The sequence below is a fragment of the Polistes canadensis genome, unplaced genomic scaffold (assembly GCF_001313835.1).
Source record: "Polistes canadensis isolate GaletaPanama2010 unplaced genomic scaffold, ASM131383v1 scaffold_6, whole genome shotgun sequence".
Classification (NCBI taxonomy): domain Eukaryota; kingdom Metazoa; phylum Arthropoda; class Insecta; order Hymenoptera; family Vespidae; genus Polistes; species Polistes canadensis.
The window spans coordinates 1,716,264-1,738,956 of NW_014569553.1; the positions used below are offsets into that span (position 1 = coordinate 1,716,264).

The 22,693-nt window shown below is 28.2% G+C and overlaps 5 protein-coding genes across 9 annotated transcripts in view; 3 read left to right on the plus strand and 2 right to left on the minus strand.

Annotated features, from left to right (window-relative positions):
• LOC106789799 (DET1 homolog) overlaps positions 1-3,145 on the plus strand; it is a 3,695-nt gene extending 550 nt beyond the window's left edge. For both annotated transcript variants that reach the window (XM_014754298.1, XM_014754307.1), the window contains exons 2-9: positions 116-524; positions 604-741; positions 1,095-1,239; positions 1,671-1,779; positions 1,870-2,065; positions 2,141-2,424; positions 2,515-2,721; positions 2,797-3,145. In XM_014754298.1, the coding sequence (XP_014609784.1) occupies positions 117-524; positions 604-741; positions 1,095-1,239; positions 1,671-1,779; positions 1,870-2,065; positions 2,141-2,424; positions 2,515-2,721; positions 2,797-2,980 (1,671 nt within the window). In that variant the 5' untranslated portion in view covers position 116 and the 3' untranslated portion in view covers positions 2,981-3,145. The remainder of the gene's footprint in view (positions 1-115; positions 525-603; positions 742-1,094; positions 1,240-1,670; positions 1,780-1,869; positions 2,066-2,140; positions 2,425-2,514; positions 2,722-2,796) is intronic.
• Positions 3,146-4,068: 923 nt separating this feature from the next.
• Positions 4,069-9,786, plus strand: LOC106789399 (GATA zinc finger domain-containing protein 14-like). 2 transcript variants are annotated; one of them, XM_014753572.1, is made up of 4 exons: positions 4,069-4,324; positions 4,741-5,910; positions 6,000-8,193; positions 8,266-9,786. In XM_014753572.1, the coding sequence occupies exons 2-3, from the start codon at positions 4,990-4,992 to the stop codon at positions 8,145-8,147; spliced, it is 3,069 nt and encodes a 1,022-aa protein (XP_014609058.1). In that variant the 5' UTR covers positions 4,069-4,324; positions 4,741-4,989; the 3' UTR covers positions 8,148-8,193; positions 8,266-9,786. The 2 variants fall into 2 exon arrangements, with proteins under 2 accessions (XP_014609058.1, XP_014609049.1); XM_014753563.1 differs by having other exon boundaries at positions 4,069-4,320.
• A 257-nt stretch (positions 9,787-10,043) lies between these two features.
• On the minus strand, positions 10,044-13,001 carry LOC106789409 (cactin-like). The gene is made up of 4 exons (XM_014753585.1): positions 12,650-13,001; positions 11,505-12,562; positions 11,228-11,426; positions 10,044-11,151 (listed from the first exon to the last, which is right to left on the minus strand). The coding sequence occupies exons 1-4, from the start codon at positions 12,889-12,891 to the stop codon at positions 10,464-10,466; spliced, it is 2,187 nt and encodes a 728-aa protein (XP_014609071.1). The 5' UTR covers positions 12,892-13,001; the 3' UTR covers positions 10,044-10,463.
• A 16-nt stretch (positions 13,002-13,017) lies between these two features.
• Positions 13,018-16,400, plus strand: LOC106789418 (serine/threonine-protein kinase RIO2). The gene is made up of 5 exons (XM_014753598.1): positions 13,018-13,195; positions 13,275-13,416; positions 13,488-13,866; positions 13,946-14,230; positions 14,309-16,400. Exons 1-5 carry the CDS (start codon positions 13,130-13,132, stop codon positions 14,811-14,813), a joined length of 1,377 nt encoding a protein of 458 aa, XP_014609084.1. The 5' UTR covers positions 13,018-13,129; the 3' UTR covers positions 14,814-16,400.
• A 2,683-nt stretch (positions 16,401-19,083) lies between these two features.
• Positions 19,084-21,770, minus strand: LOC106789689 (CUE domain-containing protein 2). 3 transcript variants are annotated; one of them, XM_014754132.1, is made up of 5 exons: positions 21,413-21,770; positions 20,318-20,407; positions 19,902-20,238; positions 19,646-19,819; positions 19,084-19,519 (listed from the first exon to the last, which is right to left on the minus strand). In XM_014754132.1, exons 2-5 carry the CDS (start codon positions 20,404-20,406, stop codon positions 19,259-19,261), a joined length of 861 nt encoding a protein of 286 aa, XP_014609618.1. In that variant the 5' UTR covers position 20,407; positions 21,413-21,770; the 3' UTR covers positions 19,084-19,258. The 3 variants fall into 3 exon arrangements, with proteins under 3 accessions (XP_014609618.1, XP_014609609.1, XP_014609628.1); XM_014754123.1 differs by lacking the exon at positions 21,413-21,770 and adding an exon at positions 20,923-20,978; XM_014754142.1 differs by lacking the exon at positions 21,413-21,770 and adding an exon at positions 20,937-20,958.
• Positions 21,771-22,693: the final 923 nt, after the last annotated feature.

Here is a 22,693-nt window from a genome sequence, read left to right on the forward strand (position 1 = left end):
TACATCATATATACATATATATATAAATATATATATGTTGCAAACTTTCTATGTAAACAACCGTATTTTTATTACGCATATTTACGTGTTATGTATACTTTTTGGAATTATATAGAATGGCCGAAAAAAATGGTAAAATCGAGTTTGTGACAGAACCTTTTCCCATTAAACCTCGCAAATTTGGACCACAAAATATTGTTGTACGACTTAGAAGAAGAGAAACATTTGGCTGTCCATATCCTGGAACTCATGTTCATAATGCTAGACAATTTTATCAAAATGTATTTCCAAATTTTACAATTATGAATGTGGAAAAACCCCCATGTTTTCTCAGAAAATTCAGTCCAGATGGAAAATATTTGATAGCTTTTAGTGCAGATCAAACGTCTATAGAAGTTTATGAATATCGCGGAGCATCTGCAGCAGCAGATCTTTTAGCTGATATTGAAGGAGAATATATAGGACATAAAAATGATGATGTTAATATTAATATAAGGTCTAATGTTTTCAGTCGATTTTTCAAGGTATTTATCCTGTCATTATGTGCGTCTTAAATTTGATGTGTATTTAAATCTAAATAAATACTCTTTTAAACAATTATAGGCTAAATGGACGATTAATGTAGTTCAATGCAACCAGCAATTAAACAGAGAATGTAGTTTATTTACGGATGATTGTCGTTATGTTATTGTGGGTTCTGCGGCACATATTCCTGATGAACTCAGGCCTCATTTTTATCAAGTATGTACAAAAATATACACTGTGTATGAATTATTAAGCCATTCGCAGACCAAATTGATTAACTCTACTTGAAAAATTTCTTTTAGTTTTAGTATCAAAGCTTTTAATTAATGCTTAACTTAGCATATTTAAAATAAATTTTCTTAACAATAAGCCTAATACCATTAAATAACAATATTTTTTTATAGCCGTTGAATAATAAATGTATGTAATTTCATCAATTTTCTGTACTTTTTGTTTTATGGAATTATTCGATTTAACAAATGTACGACTCCATAATAATTTTATTTGGAGTGTTTCACACATATTCGATAAATATTATTTTAAGAATACATTATTGTGTGTTTTTAAAGATTTATTCAAATAATGAAGCATTGACACCTAATCCGAGATCTCCACTTGAGGATTATACTCTGCACCTAGTTGACATACGAGATGGAAAATTATGTCATATTAGACATTTCAAAGTTGATAAAATATATTTATCTCATAATCAAGGTATTTATATACACTAGAATGTCGATTATCTTTCAATCTGAATGGTTTATAAGTAAACGAACATACCTAATAATAAGAAAAGTGCAATATCAAAAATTAGACGTTTTTAGATATTGCTAAATTGAGGATGCCGTCCAACATGAACATTTGTACAGCACCTATTTTATTTTGATGTTTTGTCTATTCCATGACAATACTTAATGTATTTTCTGCTTCACTATTTGTGTGAATGGTACTTTATTTTGTCCTATCTTCATTTATTCCCATAATATTAACATTGTTAAACACATAGCTGCAATACGTACATACGTGGCTCATTCTATAATCGTATAACCGATTTTCAGATAATCGACGTTCAGATAATGAACTGTATAAAGTTATTATATTATAGAAATATATTAAATAATTATTTTATATTAAATTTTACATAGGTCTTTATTTATACAAAGATGTTTTGGCTGTGTTATCTGTGCAACACCAAACAATACATGTATTTAAAATTCTTAATGGAATGTTCATTTATATCAAATTAATAGGAAGGTATGATTATAACCATTTGATTACCAATTTTGTTCTAAATATATAAGAAAATAGTCTTTCATTAAATAAATAAAAATCATTTAAAAATAGGTTTTGTATGGGAGATGAAACTTATTTATTTTCATTTGGTGCATGGCGTGGCGTAAATTATAGATCATTTAGGGATACCAGAATAAACAGCCTTAAACACAAATTGTTAGTATTTTTATATAGGAGGGCAGAATATATAAGTAATACAACTAATGACCCATATGAATTAAGACGATTTTATCAATATTTTGATCAGGTATATTATATCATAATATGTAACTAATAAATAACATATTTTTATTAATATTTTTACTATAACATAATATTTCAGTTGAATGCATTAAGAATGTGGAAAATGCAATTATTAGATGCAAATCATATACTTATAAGGTTTGCTAGTGAAGAAGTTGCAACTCTTCAGGCAAATGAACCAAATGCACAACCAGCTCTTCTTGTTGTATATAATATGGAAACTGCTAAAATTTTGGCTGTGTATGATAATGCATCTACTCAATTGTTGACCCAATTTGAAAACTTCAGTGATTTTTTTAGAAATGCTAGAATGAGTACAGATTGCCAATACATGTGCTCTCCATCAAATAATATTTATGCACGGTATAACATTTTCTTTTATAAAAAAAAAGGCATATAAAAATTACTTTAATATTTAAAATATATTTACTAATAATTTAATGAATTTTATAGATTAATGCAACAGAGGTTCAAACAAACAATAGTAAGTGCCAGATATGGTGGAATTACAGAAGCTACAAAAAGGTTACTTGCTCAATTACCAATTTGCGCTCAGTCTTATTCAAGTTCTCCATATCTTGATTTATCTTTATTTTGTTACGATGATAAATGGGTATCTATGATGGAACGACCCAAAGCTTCTGGAGAACATCCTATTCGGTACATTATTTATTTAAGTTTATCTTACATTGCCTCAATTATATAAGTTAACATGCGATTTCTTATTTGTTATAGCTTTTATGCGCGTGATTCGGGTCTTTTGAAATTTAAAATGTATGCTGGGATGTTTGGTCGTACAGCACCAACTGCAGCAAGAAGATTAGTAGCATTTATTTTTCACCCAACAGATCCATTTGCTATATCAGTTCAACGTACTAATGCTGAATACATTGTTAGTTTCCATATAAGGCATATTTGAATAATGTATAACAATACTGTAACAAAAAATGTTCAAAACATTATTGCTGTGTTATTTCAAGCTACTTAAAATACTTTTGTATACAAGAACAAAAATATTGTATCTATATTGATATATGGTAAGATATAAATGTAAATAGAAAATCCTTTATACCTAGAGTTTTTATACAAAATAATGGGGACTCAATATTTAATACCATCATCAATTTAAGAAGTCACAATTAGCCTCTTTATTGTATATAAACATGATAATGTTAAATAATTCTTCATGTAATGTTTTATTCTGAATATTATAATAATTTTTCTAATATTTAATATAATATGAAAAAAATTAATATAAATGCAAAATAATGATAAACATGAATAAATTACAAACAAAAAGAAATTATTTCTTTTAATAATAAACAATTTTTTTCAAAGAAGTTTAGCTTTATTAAAATTGTATTCTTAACATTTATAGTGAACATTTTTTTTCAATTCAATTCAATTTCCTAATACGAAAGTAAGTTTATTTCATATGAATGCAAGAGTAAAATATTATATTAATTTTATAAAAATATTTATACAATAATTTATGATTAATGATATAATAATTTGATGTAATAATTTGTAAAAATTCTATTTCTTTTTCTCCAAAGATTTACAAATTTCTAGACGATAATTTTATCACCATAAATATATATAAAGCATAATATTAATTTACAATAAGCACATCTTGTAAATTCGAAATTTTTGCTCGAATAATGCTCTTTTAGTTTATACAAAAAATTTGAAAAATTGTCTTTATATATACGGATTGAAACTTAGGGATGGCCAATTTTTATATTGTGATTACAGATTATTACTAACACATAACATATATCAATTCTCATAGTAATTTGGGTAGGGTAAATAAATAGTCTCCCATTTTAAGTAGATTTAAAAATCGACTTATAAAGAAGAAAAAGGAAAAAGAATAAGAAATTATATGAAAATAAAGTAAAAAATAAATATTAGATCAAATTTTTATTAATTCGATGATCGGGCCATAATTGGCCAGAAAAATTGAACATTCTTTTGGACCGCCATTGTTACAGCAACCTGTTGCTCCTTTAAATTTCGTGCAGCACCACCTATAACCCACGCCAAAGAACTACAAGCTACGTGTCGTAGTCATAAAAAAGTATGTAATGTGAGTTACGATCGTGCAATGGTGTTTGGATATTATTCATATTATATTTTGTAGTACAATCGGGGCAGTATCGATAAGAAAAAACAAAAAAAGAAAAGAAGAGAATTTTTTGTCAAGCACGACATTATCACTGGATAACCTTGTTCTGGCGTCCATACATATTTGGAAAAGTAGGTAAAGCGTTTACAACTTTCTACTTGTACAAACTTGCAAGCTTCTTATTTCCATCTATTTTCTTTTATACATTAACAGATATTTATATTTCGTTACGAAAATGATTTTTCTTATATATTTTACTTGTATAAGTATACCATTGTATGACATATAAAATCGTCCATATAGTTTTAAATGGAAGCGTCATAATTACCACGCTTCGTCGATGCTTCTGCGTTTCTGCATGAGAATGCAAATCTTCAATATTTTAAAAAGATACTGCATCCTTTGTGTAGCTTTATTATATTCAATTTTAAATTCATGTATATTCGGAGAAAAGTCATGCGATTGTATTATTTTTAGCAAGAAACTTAAAATAATTACAAATTATTATCAATAATTCCGCTTATTTAATGTTTTCCATTTTTTTATTGCAGGTATCTTGCTGTGGGAAATAAAATTTAAAATATATTCTTAAAAAACAGTTATGTTATAAAGTAAACATTGTTTATTAGAATTTTATTACTTGGTTTATTGAAGTTTGGTATTATGTTTATTTCACAGTTATTAATAATTATTTTTATAAACTGAACGTTCAAAGTTTGATAAAAAAAAAAAAGAAGCTTTCTTATAAACGTGTATTCGTGCACGTATTATACTTTTGCTAAAAAAGAAGAACTAAGATTATGTTCAATAATCAAATGATAAATATAACAGCAAAAGAAAATGATTCTACAGAAGAACATAGTTTGAGTAATGAAAGAAAAGAACTAAAATTTCGTACAGATTTGAGTCCGCCTAATGATAATAGATATTTTTTGAAACGGTCATATACATCACCAAGAATATTTAAATCACGAAGAAATAGAGGTTTCGTTTGTTATAGAATGAACAGATCATTAAGCTTTGATAATTATAAGAATGATCGTTTATTTAAATCTCCTAATTCTAGTTCAGGAAGTAGTAATGTGGATAACGAAAAGCATCTAACAAGATCAGCTAAAATAATGAGAGCACTTAATTTTAATTGCAGTCCCTTCTACAATCAAAGAAAGAAAATAAAAAAGACATTAAATTTTAATTTAACTCCAAGTCCAAAGAAATTTTCTAATCTTAAAAGTTCAAGAGATAATATAAATTTCAATTTGACTACATCTTCGCCTAAAATTAATAAAACTTTGAATTTTGACACAAGTCCAAGTAATTCGAGTACAAGCAGTATATTTCTTACATCATTTGATTCGATGGATGAAAATCAAAATCAAACTCCTTCTCAACGAAATAAAAAAGCTAAAAAGTTATTGGATTATATTACACCTAAGAAAAGGATGTATGTTTCATCTCCGAATATGGATATATCTTCTCCATCTTTACGTTTGAGTCTTAATGAAAAGATCAATGACATTGTACAAATGAATTGTTCACCTTCACATTCTTTTAATCAAAATAGAAAAGCATTAAATTTTAATACTCGCTGCAATATTAGTACACCGAGAAATTTGTATGCAGATTTTTCTAACGAAGATGATGAAAGACCGCATACACCTGAAAATACAATTCCTATTATTCCGGAAAGTATGAGTGCCATAAAGAAAAGTCATAAAAAGGTAAGAATAGAATTCTATTAACTCTTTTTAATAAAATTATGCATTTATTATTTTACTATATAAGTATTGTTTTATTTCCTCTTACATAGGAAAGATCACTACGACAAATGGATACTTTATCTATAAAACATACAAATGTACTACAAAAACTAACAGATCCTTTCACGGTTAAGCAATTTGATGATCTGCGAAGAGAAAAAAGACCCTTAAGTCCACCTATGGTTGAAAAAGATATTGTATCTGTCTGTGATACAAATTCTATTAAACAATCTCATAAAAAAGATAAAAGTAGAAAAAACATTTCAATGTTACTTTCTGGAGATGAACTTTCTAACTCAGGATCTATTTTTGAATATTCCATAGGACAAGGAAATATAAAAGGAGAAAATAATACATGCCATACCAATCTTAATTTTAATAAAAGTGATGATAACATAGATTATGACTCAAGTAGTAACAATATATTAGCAAATAGTATTGGTTGTTATGAATTAATAAATAGTTCAAGTGACACAACAAACAATCAAGGTCTGGATATTATTACTGGTATGGATACAAAATCTAGTAGTTCTCGCGTTGAGGAAGAAATATGTAACACAGTTTCTCAAAATCCCCTACCAAGTACTAGTAATGCCAATAAGAAAAGTAGATCAGTAACACCACAAGCATTTGAAACAAATTCTGTATCTTCAGTAAGAGTAATGACTCCAGAAAATCAAATAGATTTCTTACAACATATTCAAACTGAATCAATTAAAAAGTCTCATAAGAAGATTAAGGAAGAAAAAAGGAAAAAACTTTTTTTACCTAGAAATCTTGAACATAAACTTAAGGAAGCAAAACTGGATACTGTTAAAAATAAGCATTTTGAAGTATCAGAAGATAATCAAAATGATAATAATATTCCAACAAATGAGGAATGTGTTAATATAGACAGTATTGTTCGTGCTAGTACACCTGAAAATGTTAATTCTAGCAGGCTGTTATTGTCAAACTTTACTTCGGTTAAAAAATCACACAAAAAAGACAAACATAATAAAATCGTTTCACAATTTATTCGACGTCAACAATTTTTAAATAAAGATGCGGATTATAATAATGTGCAACATGAAATGCACAATGACATTACCAAGAAAGATCAACGACAAATAAAGAACAAATTTATTGAAAATGATAGCGCTATGTCTAATTTACATTTAAATAATATCAATCTTAACAGTAAGGTGTCTCCAAGTAAAAGAAAAATATTGTCCTATTTACCAGATGACGATGATGATGATGATGATGATTTATTACATTTATTGTGCAATTCTAAATTAACGCAAAATGAGGGTAGAAATATGGAGGAATTCAAAATTTGTACACCTATAAAAAAAAGAAGACCATTATTAAAAACTGATGTGAAATCTGATGATTTACATATAGTACAGTCAAATAAAAATGATTCATTTGAAGAAGAGATTGTAAATATCGATGCATCTAGATGTTTAACCCCCATTCTAAGACATCTTGGTTGTACGGTATTACCAGGGCAAAATACTGATTTGTTAAAAACAAGTAATGAAAAAAGTAATTCAGTTGAAGAACAACAGCAGCCTGATACGCAAGATCAAAATGGAAGATCAACACCCAAAAATATGTCTACAATAGAATTACTTCCTAACGTTAATTCCATTAAAAAATCTCATAAAAAGGATAAACGTGGAAATGGATTGCATAGAAGTCTTATATTAGAACAAGAAAAATTATTTCTACAGAAAAATGATAACAAATTTTTGCAGAATAATCATAGACATTCAACAATAGTTTCTAAATCAAATGATAATAAATCAAGTTTAGCTGATAATACTTGTTCAACAAATATGTTAAGCGATGGTAGTAATAACTATGCGCAAAATTCTACTATTACAATTTATAAAGATTCTCAAACTTCCAATCAAGATGTTAATGTTAATGACAGACAAAATATCCTAACAAATGATACTACCTCATCTAATAAAACTCCACCAAACTGTTTAATGGTAAAAAATTATATGAGATTGTTGCAAACAACTTCAATAAAAAAATCTCACAAGAAAGAACGAGATCGTAAGAAACATAAAATAATAAATAAAGACCCAGAACTGTCAGATGAAGGATCTATATTTGGAGAAAGTGAGAAAGTTGATACCTTAGACGATTTACGTATTCAAATTAATAGCAATAAGACTGATATAGATAGATCTGATTATGTATAAATTATAAATGAAGAGATATAATGTAAAAGAAAAAAAAAAAAAAAAGGTATTTATTGTAAATCATTATTATATTAATACGTTAGCTAAAAAATATTCTAAAATTCATAACTTTTTTCAGGTTTAATTAATTATAACAGAAGAGTCCAAATTTTTTTAGTGGCAATATTCTAAGGATGGACCTATATTTTTTCATGTAAGGCATTTTTGTTTCCAATTTTTCCAGTAAAACACGCAGCCTTTTGTAGGCATTAATGTATTTGCTCTCTTAACTTTCTATAAACATAATTTAATGTTAACAGTATTATAATAAGAGAAATTATTGATTTTAAGATAAATGCACAAGCATATAAGACGAGTCTTTGTTAAAAACGAATCTATGATACAATACAACTTTCGTGTTAATTTTTGATACATTATTATTAACAGTATTCATAAATGTAAACTCTATACAATTAATCCTATTCTAACAGTGATACATTAACCAAATTATTACTTTACAAATTAACGTCATTGATGAAATAATTGAGAATGAACTTGGGTCAATTATTTCTTATAATATCTTAATAACATTAAATAACATCTTAAAACATTAATCAATACACACAAAATTTGGCAGAAGGTGTTGATTAATGTACATTAAAACTACATTTACATCAGTGTAGAATAATTGATCATGATTTTGGGCCAATTTTTCTGCACAACAATTATAATATATAATTTAAAAAAATAATTATATATATATATATATAATTTCATAATGTAAAGTGATAACGTTATTAGATTCGTCGTTACAATATTATAAAGAGAAATACATATAAGTTTTGAGATGATAATGATAATAATAAGACTAATATAGCTTTATGCTGAATGTTTAAAACTATCTAATTTGTATTACCAAGTATGATGGTGTCAAGATATATTGAAAAGGTTATATACGGCAATATAATCGAAATCATTTAATATAAGATATTTAGTTTATATTTGATATACGTTTGTTACAAGGTAGTAACACATTGTTAATTTAATTCCCACTTATTATTACTTAAAACCTGTTACATTTGGTAGATAATTTATAAATACTATATTTTTATTTTATATCGTTTATATAGTATTTCCACAGAAATTGTTTTTTTTTTTACATATGGTATCGAAATATAAATCAAGGTGCATTTTGACTTATCATATATTACAAATAATACACTTGCATTAAAATATGAGGCATATGTACATATCTGTGTCTATGTTGGGAATTCCACTTTAAATATAGCATTGAAGATATGTAAATCCTAGTATAAATGTGATATGTATATAATGCTTAACTTTAGTAAATATCATTTAGATCTAAGAATTACATTTCATAAATATAACTATGTTCCTTATTAAATTTTATTGCTTTTTCTCTTTTTCTTTAAAAAGTTTGATAACAAATATTAACACGTTAAGCATCGAATCTCTTTTTTTTAGATTTCTGTTCAGGCCACGATAATCCATTAGTCAGAGAAATATACAAGGATGTTAGTTATTGGTGATGGACGTGGCTAGAATAAAAATTGTACTGACAGTCATTGGTGACTGACGTGGTGTTTAATATGTTAAATTTTAATAATAAATAAAGATGTTTAAGTTTCAGCAAAGTAAATTACAGTATTCATATTTGATCAACTATATAGAAGAAATAAAATTTTCTTGTGTTACTATAAGTTTAAAGGCTTAAAACACTATCCGCATAAAAGCTTGTACATAGCTTGTGTTATTGTTTACCATTTTGTTTTAATATAATATAATATTTTAGTATGTATATTCTCTGCATGTTTGTAACGAAATATTTTGTACATTTATAATAAAAAAAAAAAAAAGATAATAAAATAACATTAAAAATTAAGAATCTGAGTTTTAATTGAAGAAAATATAACATTTATTATTATTAATAACAAGTATACTCTTGGACGCCATATATAAGACTAATGTCTCTCGAACGTTATATAAACGAAGCTACATGGGCTTCGTGGTTATATATAAAAATCTTGACTCAAATGGTTCCCGTATAGGGAGAAAAGGCACTAGTGTACCACGTCGGTACGCTAAGTGCGTATCACTACAAACGAAAGAATTAAGACGATATCTAGAAAATTATAAATTACGAGTTCTTTTTCTTTTTTTGTAAATAATATGTTATTTTTTTCTACTTTACAATAATTACTTCGCTATCTTTTTTATTTAGAGTATAATCTTAAAAAATTGGTTTCTCTTAAATTATAGTATAATTTGTATATTACATGTCCATTTACAAAAAAAACAATATAAAATTCTGGTATATTATCGACGATATCTATATCGTTTGAAGTGAAACCATAATTGAAAAATATTATTATGGAATTGACACCTAAAGCCTCTTTTATATGAGTATTCCCATTCCCTATTTACAATCTTAAAAGCGATATCTTCATAAGGAGGACCAGCGTGGAATCGTAAAATAGCAAAGTCTTTATTATCGGCACACGGAGTTAAGAAATATTCCGGTGTTGTGTGTTTGTCTATGAGATCAGGATAAAATATATTGAACTTGTAACCTTGTACAATTTTCGGTGGTGGATTGTCCATGTCATAATGCGTTTGATTATATTTATTCCATTCAAAACCTGTGTGAACTCTGTTAAAGTATCTTGGTTTTCTAGGTCTGTATTTATCGGACCATAAATAAATCTGTGCTTCCAACGATGACTCTACACTAAATTGTGCTTCGTCCGAACCCATGTTTTTCCTTGCTTCTCTGTGCATCGCTTGTTCTTCTACAGTCATTACATTTTGAACTTTACGTCCAGTACTCAGTACTTGTTTTCTAGCATATTCTAAACGTTGATTATCATCCTCTTCTAAAGTAACTAAAGTTCCTGGTTCTAGTTGAGAGTAAAGTATATATTTTGGTGAATAACCACCTGTTTCATATTCACAAAATGATTCAGATAACATATCATCTGCTGCATTCCCATTTTCTTGTTCGTCCCTAAAACAATCATATGAAATAATAGTTAATATGATTTAAAAAACAAACATCAAAATTTGATTACATGTATACATACTCTGATTGACTTTCTTCACTCTTTTCAATAATATTACTCGTAGTAAGTTCTTCCTGTTTTGTTGAATGCTCGCTTGGTACTTGAGATCCTTCCGCTTCACTTTCTGTTCTAGCTACACCCTGTTCAGCAATCAAGACCTCCAATTTTTTACGTAAATTCTCTTGATGTCGATCCCTTAATCTAGCTCTTGCCATATGAGCTATAAAAATTCATTCATTTTATAAGTCAAAAATATATGTAATTTACATATTATTTATATTAGATTAGTATAWGTTACCTTTTAATTGTGACAACARACTTTCCCAGTAACCGATATCAACGCCTTCCGGTTTCCCGGTTATTTTAGATTCAATCTGTAATTGCAGTGATTCTAGCTGAGCTGCTGTTTTTCCTTTAAAAATAGCAGTAACATCTTTTGCCACTGACGAATGAATTCCTTCTCTTCTGCCAACAGCTACTTCATATTCCGATCTTTCTAATTTCCGCAATTTATGTAATTCATCTTCAACAATAACAGTTATATCATTCCAATAATCCAAATTTTTTCCTCTTTCTAATTCTTTATAGACTTTAATGTCCTCAATAAGATCCTCCAAATCTTTAACATGTAGTCCTCTTAAATATGTATATGGTTCATGCATTTCCACAGCATCGACTTCTTCTTCCGCACTGATATATTTTGCAAGAAGATCTATTGGTTTAGCACGACCATCCTGAATCCTAATACGTGATCTTAATCTTGCTTGTTCAAGATGGAATTGATCTTCTTGTCTAGCCCATTGTTCTAATTGCGCAGCTTCTTTTCCTCTCTGCAACAGCGTCATTTCTTCTTCTCTTTGTTGTCTCTCCAACTCCCTTTCTTGCCTTCTTTTTTTAACTTTCTCTAATTCTTTTCTATTTTCTTCTTGTTTATGTCTATTTCTAGTCTCAAGTTCTTCTCTGCTAACACCAAGCAAACCTTCTTTTTCTAATTTTTTGGACCATACAAACGTTGACAGTAAATTTCCATCTCCGAATGGATTATCTGTATTTGTGTAATGCAAGTAATCATTGTCCCAACCCATTCTTTCTTTACGCTTTCTTTCTTTAGCTTCTTTTTTTTTTAATCGTCTTATTCTCTTCTCCTCTGGTGTTTCTGCAGCTTTCATTAATTCCTTCTGACGTTTACGTTCTTCTATTTGTTTTTGACGTTGCCTCTGCAATTTTTCTAATAGTTTCGTTGAGTCAGATGAAGTATCTGAAGAAGAAGAATTGTTTGATTCACTCGACGAAGATGACGAAGTGGAAGAAGAGGACGACGAAGATGACGATGACGAAGAAGAAGATGAGGATGATCTGTAATGGATTAATATTTCGTTATTAAACAAAAAAGTATTCGTAATATAGGTTAGGTTGAAAAAAGCTTATTTAAAAATACTTTACCTTCTTCTGCTTTTATGCTTGGACGATTTTTTCCGTGATTCGCGAGATTTCGACAAATTTCGAACATCCTTAGATTTCTTTTTTCTCGTATTAGATTTTTTCGAGTTTCTATGAGATTTAGAATTTTGTGAATGATGTTCAACGTCACTATTGTAATTCTTATCATAACTTTTGTTCTTACTTTTATGTCGTGTACCTTTCTTCGATTTTTCAATATTACGTCTACGTGAAACTTTTTCCATTTTATTAAATTATATTATGTAAATATTATTCTTAATCAACACCACAACGACGTTTACTAATACTGAAACTTGAGACAATCTCCAATCATTGTCATGTTGGCATCAATGCAGTAGTATAGCTTCGTTATCGCATGGTTCATGGATGAGAAAATATGGTGGTAACGAAAGAGTTGATGGAAAGGTAAAAGCACATGAACACAAAGAACTTATAAAATTGTATATTTGTTAGAATTAAATCATGGGAAAGTTAAATGTCACGATGTTGCGTTATTTAACGCGGGAAGATTTCCGTGTATTAACGGCAGTAAGTATAAACAATATAATTATAAATTATTAAATTTATCATAATCCAGTGTGTGTATGGATTATAATGGAACTTTCAGATTGAAATGGGTATGAAAAATCATGAGCTTGTACCAGCTTCACTTGCTGCGCAAATAGCAAATTTGCGTTATGGTGGTGTTCATAAATTGTTAAAGGAATTGTGTAAACATCGATTACTCAGTTATGAAAGAGGGAAACATTGTACGTTATTTGTTAAACTTTACTTTTAATAAGCATTAATATATTTTATATAATTGAGTATATTATTGTAGATGATGGTTATCGTTTAACAAATGCTGGTTATGATTACTTAGCTCTAAAAGTACTGGCACAAAGAGGTGTTGTTGGTTCTTTTGGAAATCAAATAGGTATTGGAAAAGAATCTAACATTTATGTAGTGGCAGATGAAGAAGGAAATCCAATTTGTTTGAAATTACATAGATTAGGTAGAACATGTTTCCGAAACATCAAAGGAAAAAGAGATTATCATCAACATAGAAAGTCTGCATCCTGGTTATATCTGTCTCGAATATCAGCAACAAGGGAATTTGCCTATATGCAAGCACTCATGGATAGAGGATTTCCAGTACCAAAACCAATTGATTTTAATCGACATTGCGTTGTTATGGAGCTGGTTGAAGGTGGACCTTTGTAAGTTTTTTTACTTTGAATTGAATTAATAATTTGTATTAAATTTTTTACCGTTAGCAAATGAAATTTCAATGTATAGATGTGAAGTTCATGAAGTAAGTGATGTGGAAGAATTGTATGACGAATTAATGAATTTAATCGTCAAATTTGGAAATCATGGTGTTATCCACGGTGATTTTAATGAATTTAATATTTTGATTACGAATGATGGTAAACCGATTATTATTGATTTTCCACAAATGATTTCTACCGAGCATGAAAATGCAGAACTTTATTTTGAACGTGATGTCAATTGTATTCGTGATTTCTTTAGAAGAAGGTTTGGATATGAAAGTGAACTTTACCCAACATTTAAGGATATTCTGTAAGTTAAATCTATTTTTATTGTAAATATATATTTTTTGCCATACAGTTAATTATTTGATATTCGACATATTTTTAGACGAGAAGATTGTGTTGACATAGAAATTAAAGCTAGTGGTCTAACAAAACAAATGGAAAAAGATGTTTTAATAGAAATGGGTTTTGAAGCGAAAGAAAATGAAGAAACTTGTAAGATTGATAATGATGATTATGATGACGACGAGGACAATGATGATGATGTCGATGTTAGTGCTGGTGATAATGCTAATGATAATAGTAAAGAGTCCAATTTCGAAAATGATATAGATGAATTACGATTACGAGTGGAACAATCGATGCAAGAAGTTGATTTATCAGAAGAAAATGTTAATGAAGATCTAAGAATTGCTAGAAGTTCTGCTACAACTATTATATCACCAGATGATATAAAAAAGAGAACAAAACGATCTTTAGAAAAACGAGAAAAAAAGAATCTTTCTAGAAAGATTTTAGTAAAAGGTGAAGCTAGTGCAGTGACTAGAGTTAGAAGGGAAAATAGAGATATTATCAAACAATCAACGGTAGGTATATGGGGTTGTGAATAATGTAAGATTGTTATTATTTTTTTAAAAAATTATAACAATAAAAAAATAAATGTCTTTTTACTGCATGAAAGTAGATAAGTAATAAATTGGATTTGTATAATTTACTTATTTCATCGTACACATCACACTTTTAACTTATATTTTATGTTTTGTATTAAGATTGAATTTGTTTACAATTCTATGCCTTTTATAATGGATTTTACTTTCTGTTAGAATTTTTATTTATAGGTTTCAAGTGTAGTAATGTCTAATCGCAATATGGCTAATCGGTATAGCTTGAAAGCAATGAATTGTAACGTGATTTTATTATTTTCTCTTCAATACAACGAAAATATTGTCAAGTAAACTATTTTTTTTTTAGTTTTACTTTTTATTTTATTCAAATATAAAATTCTGTATACATATTTTTGATCTTGTAACTTATTTCTTGATCTTGTACTTTATATCTACGGTAGAAAATATATTTTGCTTGCTTACAACAGATGGCGTCACAGTAATTCCCTTTATACAAAAAATTTTGGTAAAATATAATTTTTTTTTTTTATATGAAATAAAAAAAACATTATTATTGAATATTTTTTAGCTCCGATTTTGTAATTGGAATTTTTCGATTTGCATCTGATAAATAAGCTAAATTTATTGCTGCTAACTTTTAAGTGTTTATGATTTCATTTTTAATTAAAGTTTATATTTATAATTTTTATTAATAAATAATTACAAATGCTATATATCAGGAAAAGTATATATGTTAAAGTTTTATGACAATAACAGAAAGAAATAATAAGCTTTTTTGATGGAAGAAATGTAGAAGTCGTTTTAAATGTAATTGAAAAAAATTTAATATATACTTTGAACGACTGTAAGTTTTTAGAAACCACTTAGAATCAGTACTATCGTGTTCACATATACTTATTTTTTAAATTTAACGAAGCATAGTATATATGAGTACATTAGCTACAAGATACTTTACACGAAAAGGTTTCACAGCAATGTGTGAATTATTCTCTCTTTTTAAAAAAAAACAAAACATTATTTTTATTTTTGAATACAAAAAAAATTTCCTCTTGAAACAATACATAATAAAGTAGTGCAAATTATCCTTATCTTCAAATGTATATTGACAAGCGCAATATGTTGTGATAAGTATAAAATATTTAATAATCGTGAGAATAAATAAATATATGCGTATGTGTGTAAGTTTAAATTAGTCCTCTATTAAATGGTGATTTAATAATTATTTTTTTTATATAAAAAAATGTATAGTAATGGCCTAATTTTATGATATAATTTTGTATCTATTAATTTGTTTGAGGGATTATATTAAGAAAATATTTTAAAACACAAATCAATATCTGACAAATTTCAAATTTTTACGTTAATAACGAGTTTGTATGAAACTTGTTTCCTCTGAAAAATAAAAAATACTGATACCGATTTATTCTTTTTAACCATATTATAAGGCCCCGAAGTTTCCATATGTTGTTTAACGGGATGTAAAAACTTATTAAGCACTTGGCATCAATCTTGTTTTCTTCAATGTCGCTAATATATGTAATATCGCTTCTTTATTTGTTAAGTTATTGGATTTATAAGAATTACTGAAATTCTATGGAATCATCGAATTTATTAAATCGATATTAAAACAAAACTGAGCCATGACAATATGATTGATAAAGGATAACAATAAGATGATTGTTACAACATAATTAAAAATAAACATAATAAAAATGAAATTTCTATGTTGTATAATATAGTATGGTAATCTAGAAATCATTGTCCAAAATGCATATATATCGTATGAAGCTGAGATCTACAGAAATTTTGCAAAAAACTAAAGTACTCTACTTTGCTTCTATTTTATATTCTGTATGTATATATATATATATACATATAGATATAAATATCTATGACATATATATGACATATATATATTTATATATATATATATACATATATAATATGTGCATATTTTCTGAAATATTGGAGAAGCAGTAATAATTTTTAAATTCACAGGTAGTAGAATACATTTAGTTTACAAAGAACATGTTTGCAGAGATTATAATTATTAATATAGTTATATGTTATAGGTATATTTAATTTATAATTATCTATGGCAAGGGTTGGCCCGTTATGAGACATGTATGATATATTTTATAATCTTTTTCATGAAGTATGTAAAAGCTTACAAGAGAGGAAAAAAAAAAGAAAAATTTTATATTCCTAAATAGAATTCAAAAGTAATATATTTTAAAACATGTTCAACTACGCGTGCATGTTGACTTTATTTTACTATATAATTTATATGCTGTATTAATATTATATAATAATTATATAAGCTATATAAGAAACCATCAACTAAATGATATTTTGTTAGCAGAAAATAGGTATTGTTTCTTATCTACTAAGATTAAACATACTTCAGAATAAATAGTAAATATATACACACATAAAATGTGCACATATTGCAATTGTATTATAATAAAAGTTCAAGAGCTGATTAATGCTATCATTTTATACACAATGGAAAAACTATAGAAATACAAAATTTATCATTCCATAAACTGACAGCAATGATGATACATTATTTGACAATTTTCATTTTTCTATCAGTTTGCTGTCAATACGTGCAATATAAACATAGTATCGCGGAGTACATGTCACAATTAACAGCATGAGAATATTACAAATTATTTGATCAGATTTTCTATTATAGATTATATGTTATCTAACACAAAAAAGACTGTAACAGTGGTTATGTGTATACTATCTTTTAAAAGTAGTGATGATAGCAGTAAAAATAGTAATACTGATAAATCATATGGCGTGGTAAGCAAATTTTATCCCGCCTAAATGTGTGGTATATATGTTCTTGCCTACCTAAGACGTATACTAAGATTTATGACTTGAAATCTATAACTTTATATTAATTTATAATACCAAACATTTTCATACGTACGTTCATTAACTATAACCGAATAAACAAGATTTTATGCTGTCGATACTGTCAGCAGAAAATGTTTTTATCTTAATATAATTATTATTTTTTGCTGACGATTTTTGATTATTTAACGGACAATGACTTTTTTTATAGTCATATTTTTATAATGGCTTATATATTTTACTAAAATGCTTCATTAAAGATCTAGTCTAGTGACACTAAAATAACTGCTTCTTGTTAATCTGTAAATAGATGTGTCAAAAAAATGTTATTTTTTATACTTTATTTTATCAAGAGTGCAATTATCAGAAATTCATTTTGTATACGTCATTTTGCCACTAGTTGGCAAACATCATCATAGGAATAATTTAATACATAAGTTTCTCCGCACTATGAACATGCAGTAAGAGAAACTTTTCATGATGTCTATTTATTTAGATTTGAAGCAACTGATCACACTTAGAAACTATACGCTCTCGTATTATTGGTGGTTTATTGATACATTTTATAGATAAACTAAAAATGCAAGAAGATACGTGTTGATAGAAATATAGTAAGGAACCAAAAGTTTCTTACACATTAAATAAATAATATGCGACACAAAGAGCAATAAAAATAAGGATATGCAAAAATATAAAGTATCAAAGGTCATTGACAGAATATTGTTGGAATAAATGGGCTACAGCCGAGTTTACAATAGCCAGCTCACTTACTTGATTGAAGCTTATGTTTTAAATAAAACAATCATAAAAAAATCATGTGCTTTTGTCAAAATATGTTAATTAACATGTATGTAATATGTTAATATATGTTAATTTAACATAAAATGTTAATATATAAATTAATATATAAATGTTGCTCGTAGGAACCTATAATTGTTAATTAACATTTTGAAAAATGCATGTTTAACTCGTTCCCATAAGACATGTTATTATATATTTATTAGCTGCAAGAGTCAAAAAATTTTGTCATTTGCTAGATTATGATTATATGTGACATACTATGATAAATCTTTTTTTTTTTCTTACAAGTCTTTTCTAATCATCAATCACTTTATCTGTAATATAATATTTTTCACTAACTGTACAACCATATATATCCAAATAATGGATACAAGTATTTTTTCCATGGCCATTGTACGCTCGATCAAAAAAATATCATAATTTGTATCCATATACTACGTATTGGATTTCAACAACTTCACATATTTGTTTATAAGTACATACATAATAATCGAGCATAAACTTATTTTGTACTACACATTTGTTCATTTTTTATAACATGTCATAAGATGTAAACAAAAATATACCATTTCAAATATTAAAAAAAATATAATAATATCAGTTAGAGAGAGATGTCATCGAGATATTTGTTAAAATCCAATACTACCAATACGTATCACGCGTACCACTACATAAGCGAGATGGGAAAAATCTAAATCGAAGGCTTAATTAGAAATCAGATGCCTCCAAGGGGGTGGGTCAGGTGGTGGAGGCAGAGGGACTGGTTACGGACGGCAATGACCTCGTTTTCTACCGCCTTCGTTGCCTTCCTCATCTTCGCCTCCTCTTCGTACTTCAGTATAACGTTCACCTTTTACACTTACGATTTTATTGTCCAGATAGCGCACTAATTTCTTTGGTTCTGTTTTAGGCGCAACCGGACGATGTTCGCGAGAATCATCATCCCTGTCGACGTAACTATACCGAGCGATGATACGTGACTTCAATTCTTCGTCATTTACCCTGGCTTTATTCCGACCATTGGGCTAGTATACATAAATTTACCCTTCTTTATTTTTCATGTAAACATATTAAGTATCATGTATTTGCTGTTAAATTACTTCAAATATTGAAAATACGTCTATATGAACTTATGTTAGATAAATACATACCGTTAAAAATGTCAGATTGCTGACAATACTTTGGCCAGCTTCTTGACGATGCAAAGCTAATTGAGCTGCTCTTGCTATATCACCTCCAGCAACTGCTAAACAATGTCGAGCTTCAGCTGGGCTAGCAGCTGGAAACATTTCTTGTAGGAGTGCAACTTGATGCCAAGATGATTCCTGGAGAGGTAAGAAAGTTAATTAGATTATAAAAATAATCGTGTGCGTGTAAAGGGGGTAGATGCATCTGGGTTGTGTGTACCTCAGAAAAGTATTCTCCACTGGAATCGCTGCCCGCATCACTAGTTTCTGAGAGATGATGTACTCGCATTCTTTGAGTACCAGGTGGTAAAAGAGCTGCCAGGCTAATATGACTCAATGGATCATGGGGTTGGCAATTTTCATTTTCCTTACTTCCCTGACGTAGTTTACTTTCAACGTCAAGTAACCATTTCGATACAGCTTCTTTTTCGATAGTTGAAAATTCAGGAAGACAAGCAGAAACCATTTCGCATAAACCATCCACATCTAATTCTTCCTCCATAGCATTTTCTTCTACCATGCTTACCACATAGCTGAGTACAATATCGTCGATTAAACTAAAAAATACAATAGATACATATTTTAGAAACAATAAGTAATGGATATATATTAACTATAATACTATGATAAAGTTACCTTAGCTGTGCAGTAGGTACTTGTTTTCTTACAAAGCTAAATAAAGCTTTTTTAACTAACTCTTCTTTTTCATCCATTATGCGGCTCATTCTGTATACATAAAGAGATTATAACATATAACAGCATACATTGATTTTTTATCATTAACTAAACAAAAGAATCTTTACCTCAATATAATTATACGTTGGATGTTAAAAACTCAAAGAAAAAAAGGAAGCAGGCTATTTTCTTAATTCCAATTGAGTAGTTGATCAAACTAATTTTGTGAAATAATATTTGATTTAAAGAAAGAATACAAAATCTACGCGTGGACACGATGTTTCTTTTTAAAGAAATTATGCAGATAATAATGAACACTAAACTTAAATTTTAAAAAAATATTAAAAGTACAGAAAGTAGGTCGTAGTAAAAAGTAAGAGACGAAAAAGCAGGAAGTATTTGGATTACGTATAATATCGTAAAAGAAAACTAATATTATTAGTAATGACACACAAGAGTTGCACTTTTCAAACGTAGACAAATGCAAAAAAAAGTAATCGCATTATTACTTCTTCAAGAATTATAGTGATTTTTATAAAATACATATGACATGCATGTATACCTACGGATATATACATACGTGACGTATATCTTCGAATATTATCATCATCAGTCATTGATCTGATGTTAGGTTAAGAAAAACAAAAATTCATGACAGCGTTCAAAATGAATTAAGTGCACGCTATTTGTATAGAATCCTTTTTTGTTTATATATATATATATCATTTATATATATATATATATATATATATATATACACACATATACATATATATATATAGGTAATAGATAGGAGTAAAAACTTTTAACTTAAGTGATTAGAAAGAATAAGAATAAACGCTTGGAAGGTGCACGATAACGATAGCGATTAGGAGTGACGATTATTAAAGAAAAAAAAAGAAAATAGACAACGAAGCGACAGGTCCATGGTAAAAGCGCCGGTGTCACATCACGGCCGAAGCTTTTTGACTTTGGTGAAGGTGTGTAAAAAGCTTCTCGTTCGACGTCGAGGTCCTTTCATCCCTCTTATAAAGGACGCCCGAATCGAGTACGAACCTGCTTTATGTTTGTCTCGTTCGTTTGACCTGTCGTATTCTTCGAGACGCGATGTGAACCCCAAAGGCTCGATAAGAATTTCGTATACAAACAAGGTTCCTTAGATTTGACAGTTCGACGTTAAAAGGGATAGAGGGAGGTATAGTGGCGTTCCACAATAGTCGACAGGTAGGCTACGCACTAGGATTTATGTTAAAGATAAGCGGGTGTAACTTAGTACTCGTTTAGTTTCGTTTCACTTCTCTCTATCCCTTTTCGTTTCTCCCTTTTTCGTTTCTCTGCTTGGTTTTCTCCGTTGGGTTATGAATAGAGAAAGAAAAGCGACCTCACCGTTGTTGTCGAGAAATATTAATTATTTCTACGATATATATATAAATGGTTACGGTTTATTCGGATCAAGTCATACGCCATCTTGTAGTGTATTTTATGTATGGCATAACGCTAGGTCGGTAATGTCAATTTTGTTTTGAAGGTAATGTAGGTCTTCTTTTAAATCGATATTTATAAATCTAATCGTAAAATCTAGCGACATAACATGATAGCTGTGAACGGAACGTATTATTGACTAGTCGACACTGAGGTACGGAATGCTACGAATATATATGATTTGAACGTTTATGTACGCTCTTCGTACGCGGTATATGAATGTTCATTCTTTGAGGGCGCATATATACGCGCCCCTTCGGAGCGAAAGGGTTAGCGGCTGAGCTTATTTTGTTTGGACTTCATTTACGCCACGATAATTTAAAAGCTACAGCGTTTAACATGTTAAATAATTATATTAGTTGTAGTGATCTCTTTGAAAAGTCTGTACTTACCATTAGATTATGTTGCCAAAATGAAGCGATGACGAGTATATTCACCAAATACAGAGTATGTGTAATTCTTATAATATTGAATTAAGTTCTAATCAAAAATGGTTATTTTATTTTTGTATAACATTAATAATTTTTATTACTAACATTGTGATTTATTTACTTAATTTAAACATATAGTTTGCATATGAAGTTTTGCATATGAAGTTTTGCATATGAAGTTTTGCATATTAGTTTTTAATAAAAGTGCTATTTAAATAATAAATAGTAACTATTTTTTCCACACGAATATACTCGTCATAACACAAAATATTGCCATTTCTCTGTGACGAGTATACTAGTTTATAACAGTTAACTGGTTGAACGACGCAACTAAATTTTGTTGTACTATTGAAATGATATAAATTCTGTATTTAATCTCAATGTTTTTAAAAGGAAGTTAATAATATAATTTAAAAAAATATAA

Excerpts from the sequence above, each read along its gene's own strand:
- LOC106789689 (XM_014754123.1), bottom strand. The coding sequence starts at position 20,966 with ATGATGATAATATTCGAAGATATACGTCACGTATGTATATATCC. Across the intron at positions 20,239-20,317 it reads GTACCTACTGCACAGCTAAG|TTTAATCGACGATATTGTAC; the intron begins GTAACTTTATCA and ends TGTATTTTTTAG. Across the intron at positions 19,820-19,901 it reads GTGGAGAATACTTTTCTGAG|GAATCATCTTGGCATCAAGT; the intron begins GTACACACAACC and ends TTACCTCTCCAG.
- LOC106789399 (XM_014753572.1), top strand. The coding sequence starts at position 4,990 with ATGTTCAATAATCAAATGATAAATATAACAGCAAAAGAAAATGATTCT. Across the intron at positions 5,911-5,999 it reads TAAAGAAAAGTCATAAAAAG|GAAAGATCACTACGACAAAT; the intron begins GTAAGAATAGAA and ends CCTCTTACATAG.
- LOC106789418 (XM_014753598.1), top strand. The coding sequence starts at position 13,130 with ATGGGAAAGTTAAATGTCACGATGTTGCGTTATTTAACGCGGGAAGAT. Across the intron at positions 13,417-13,487 it reads TTATGAAAGAGGGAAACATT|ATGATGGTTATCGTTTAACA; the intron begins GTACGTTATTTG and ends ATATTATTGTAG. Across the intron at positions 14,231-14,308 it reads CCAACATTTAAGGATATTCT|ACGAGAAGATTGTGTTGACA; the intron begins GTAAGTTAAATC and ends ACATATTTTTAG.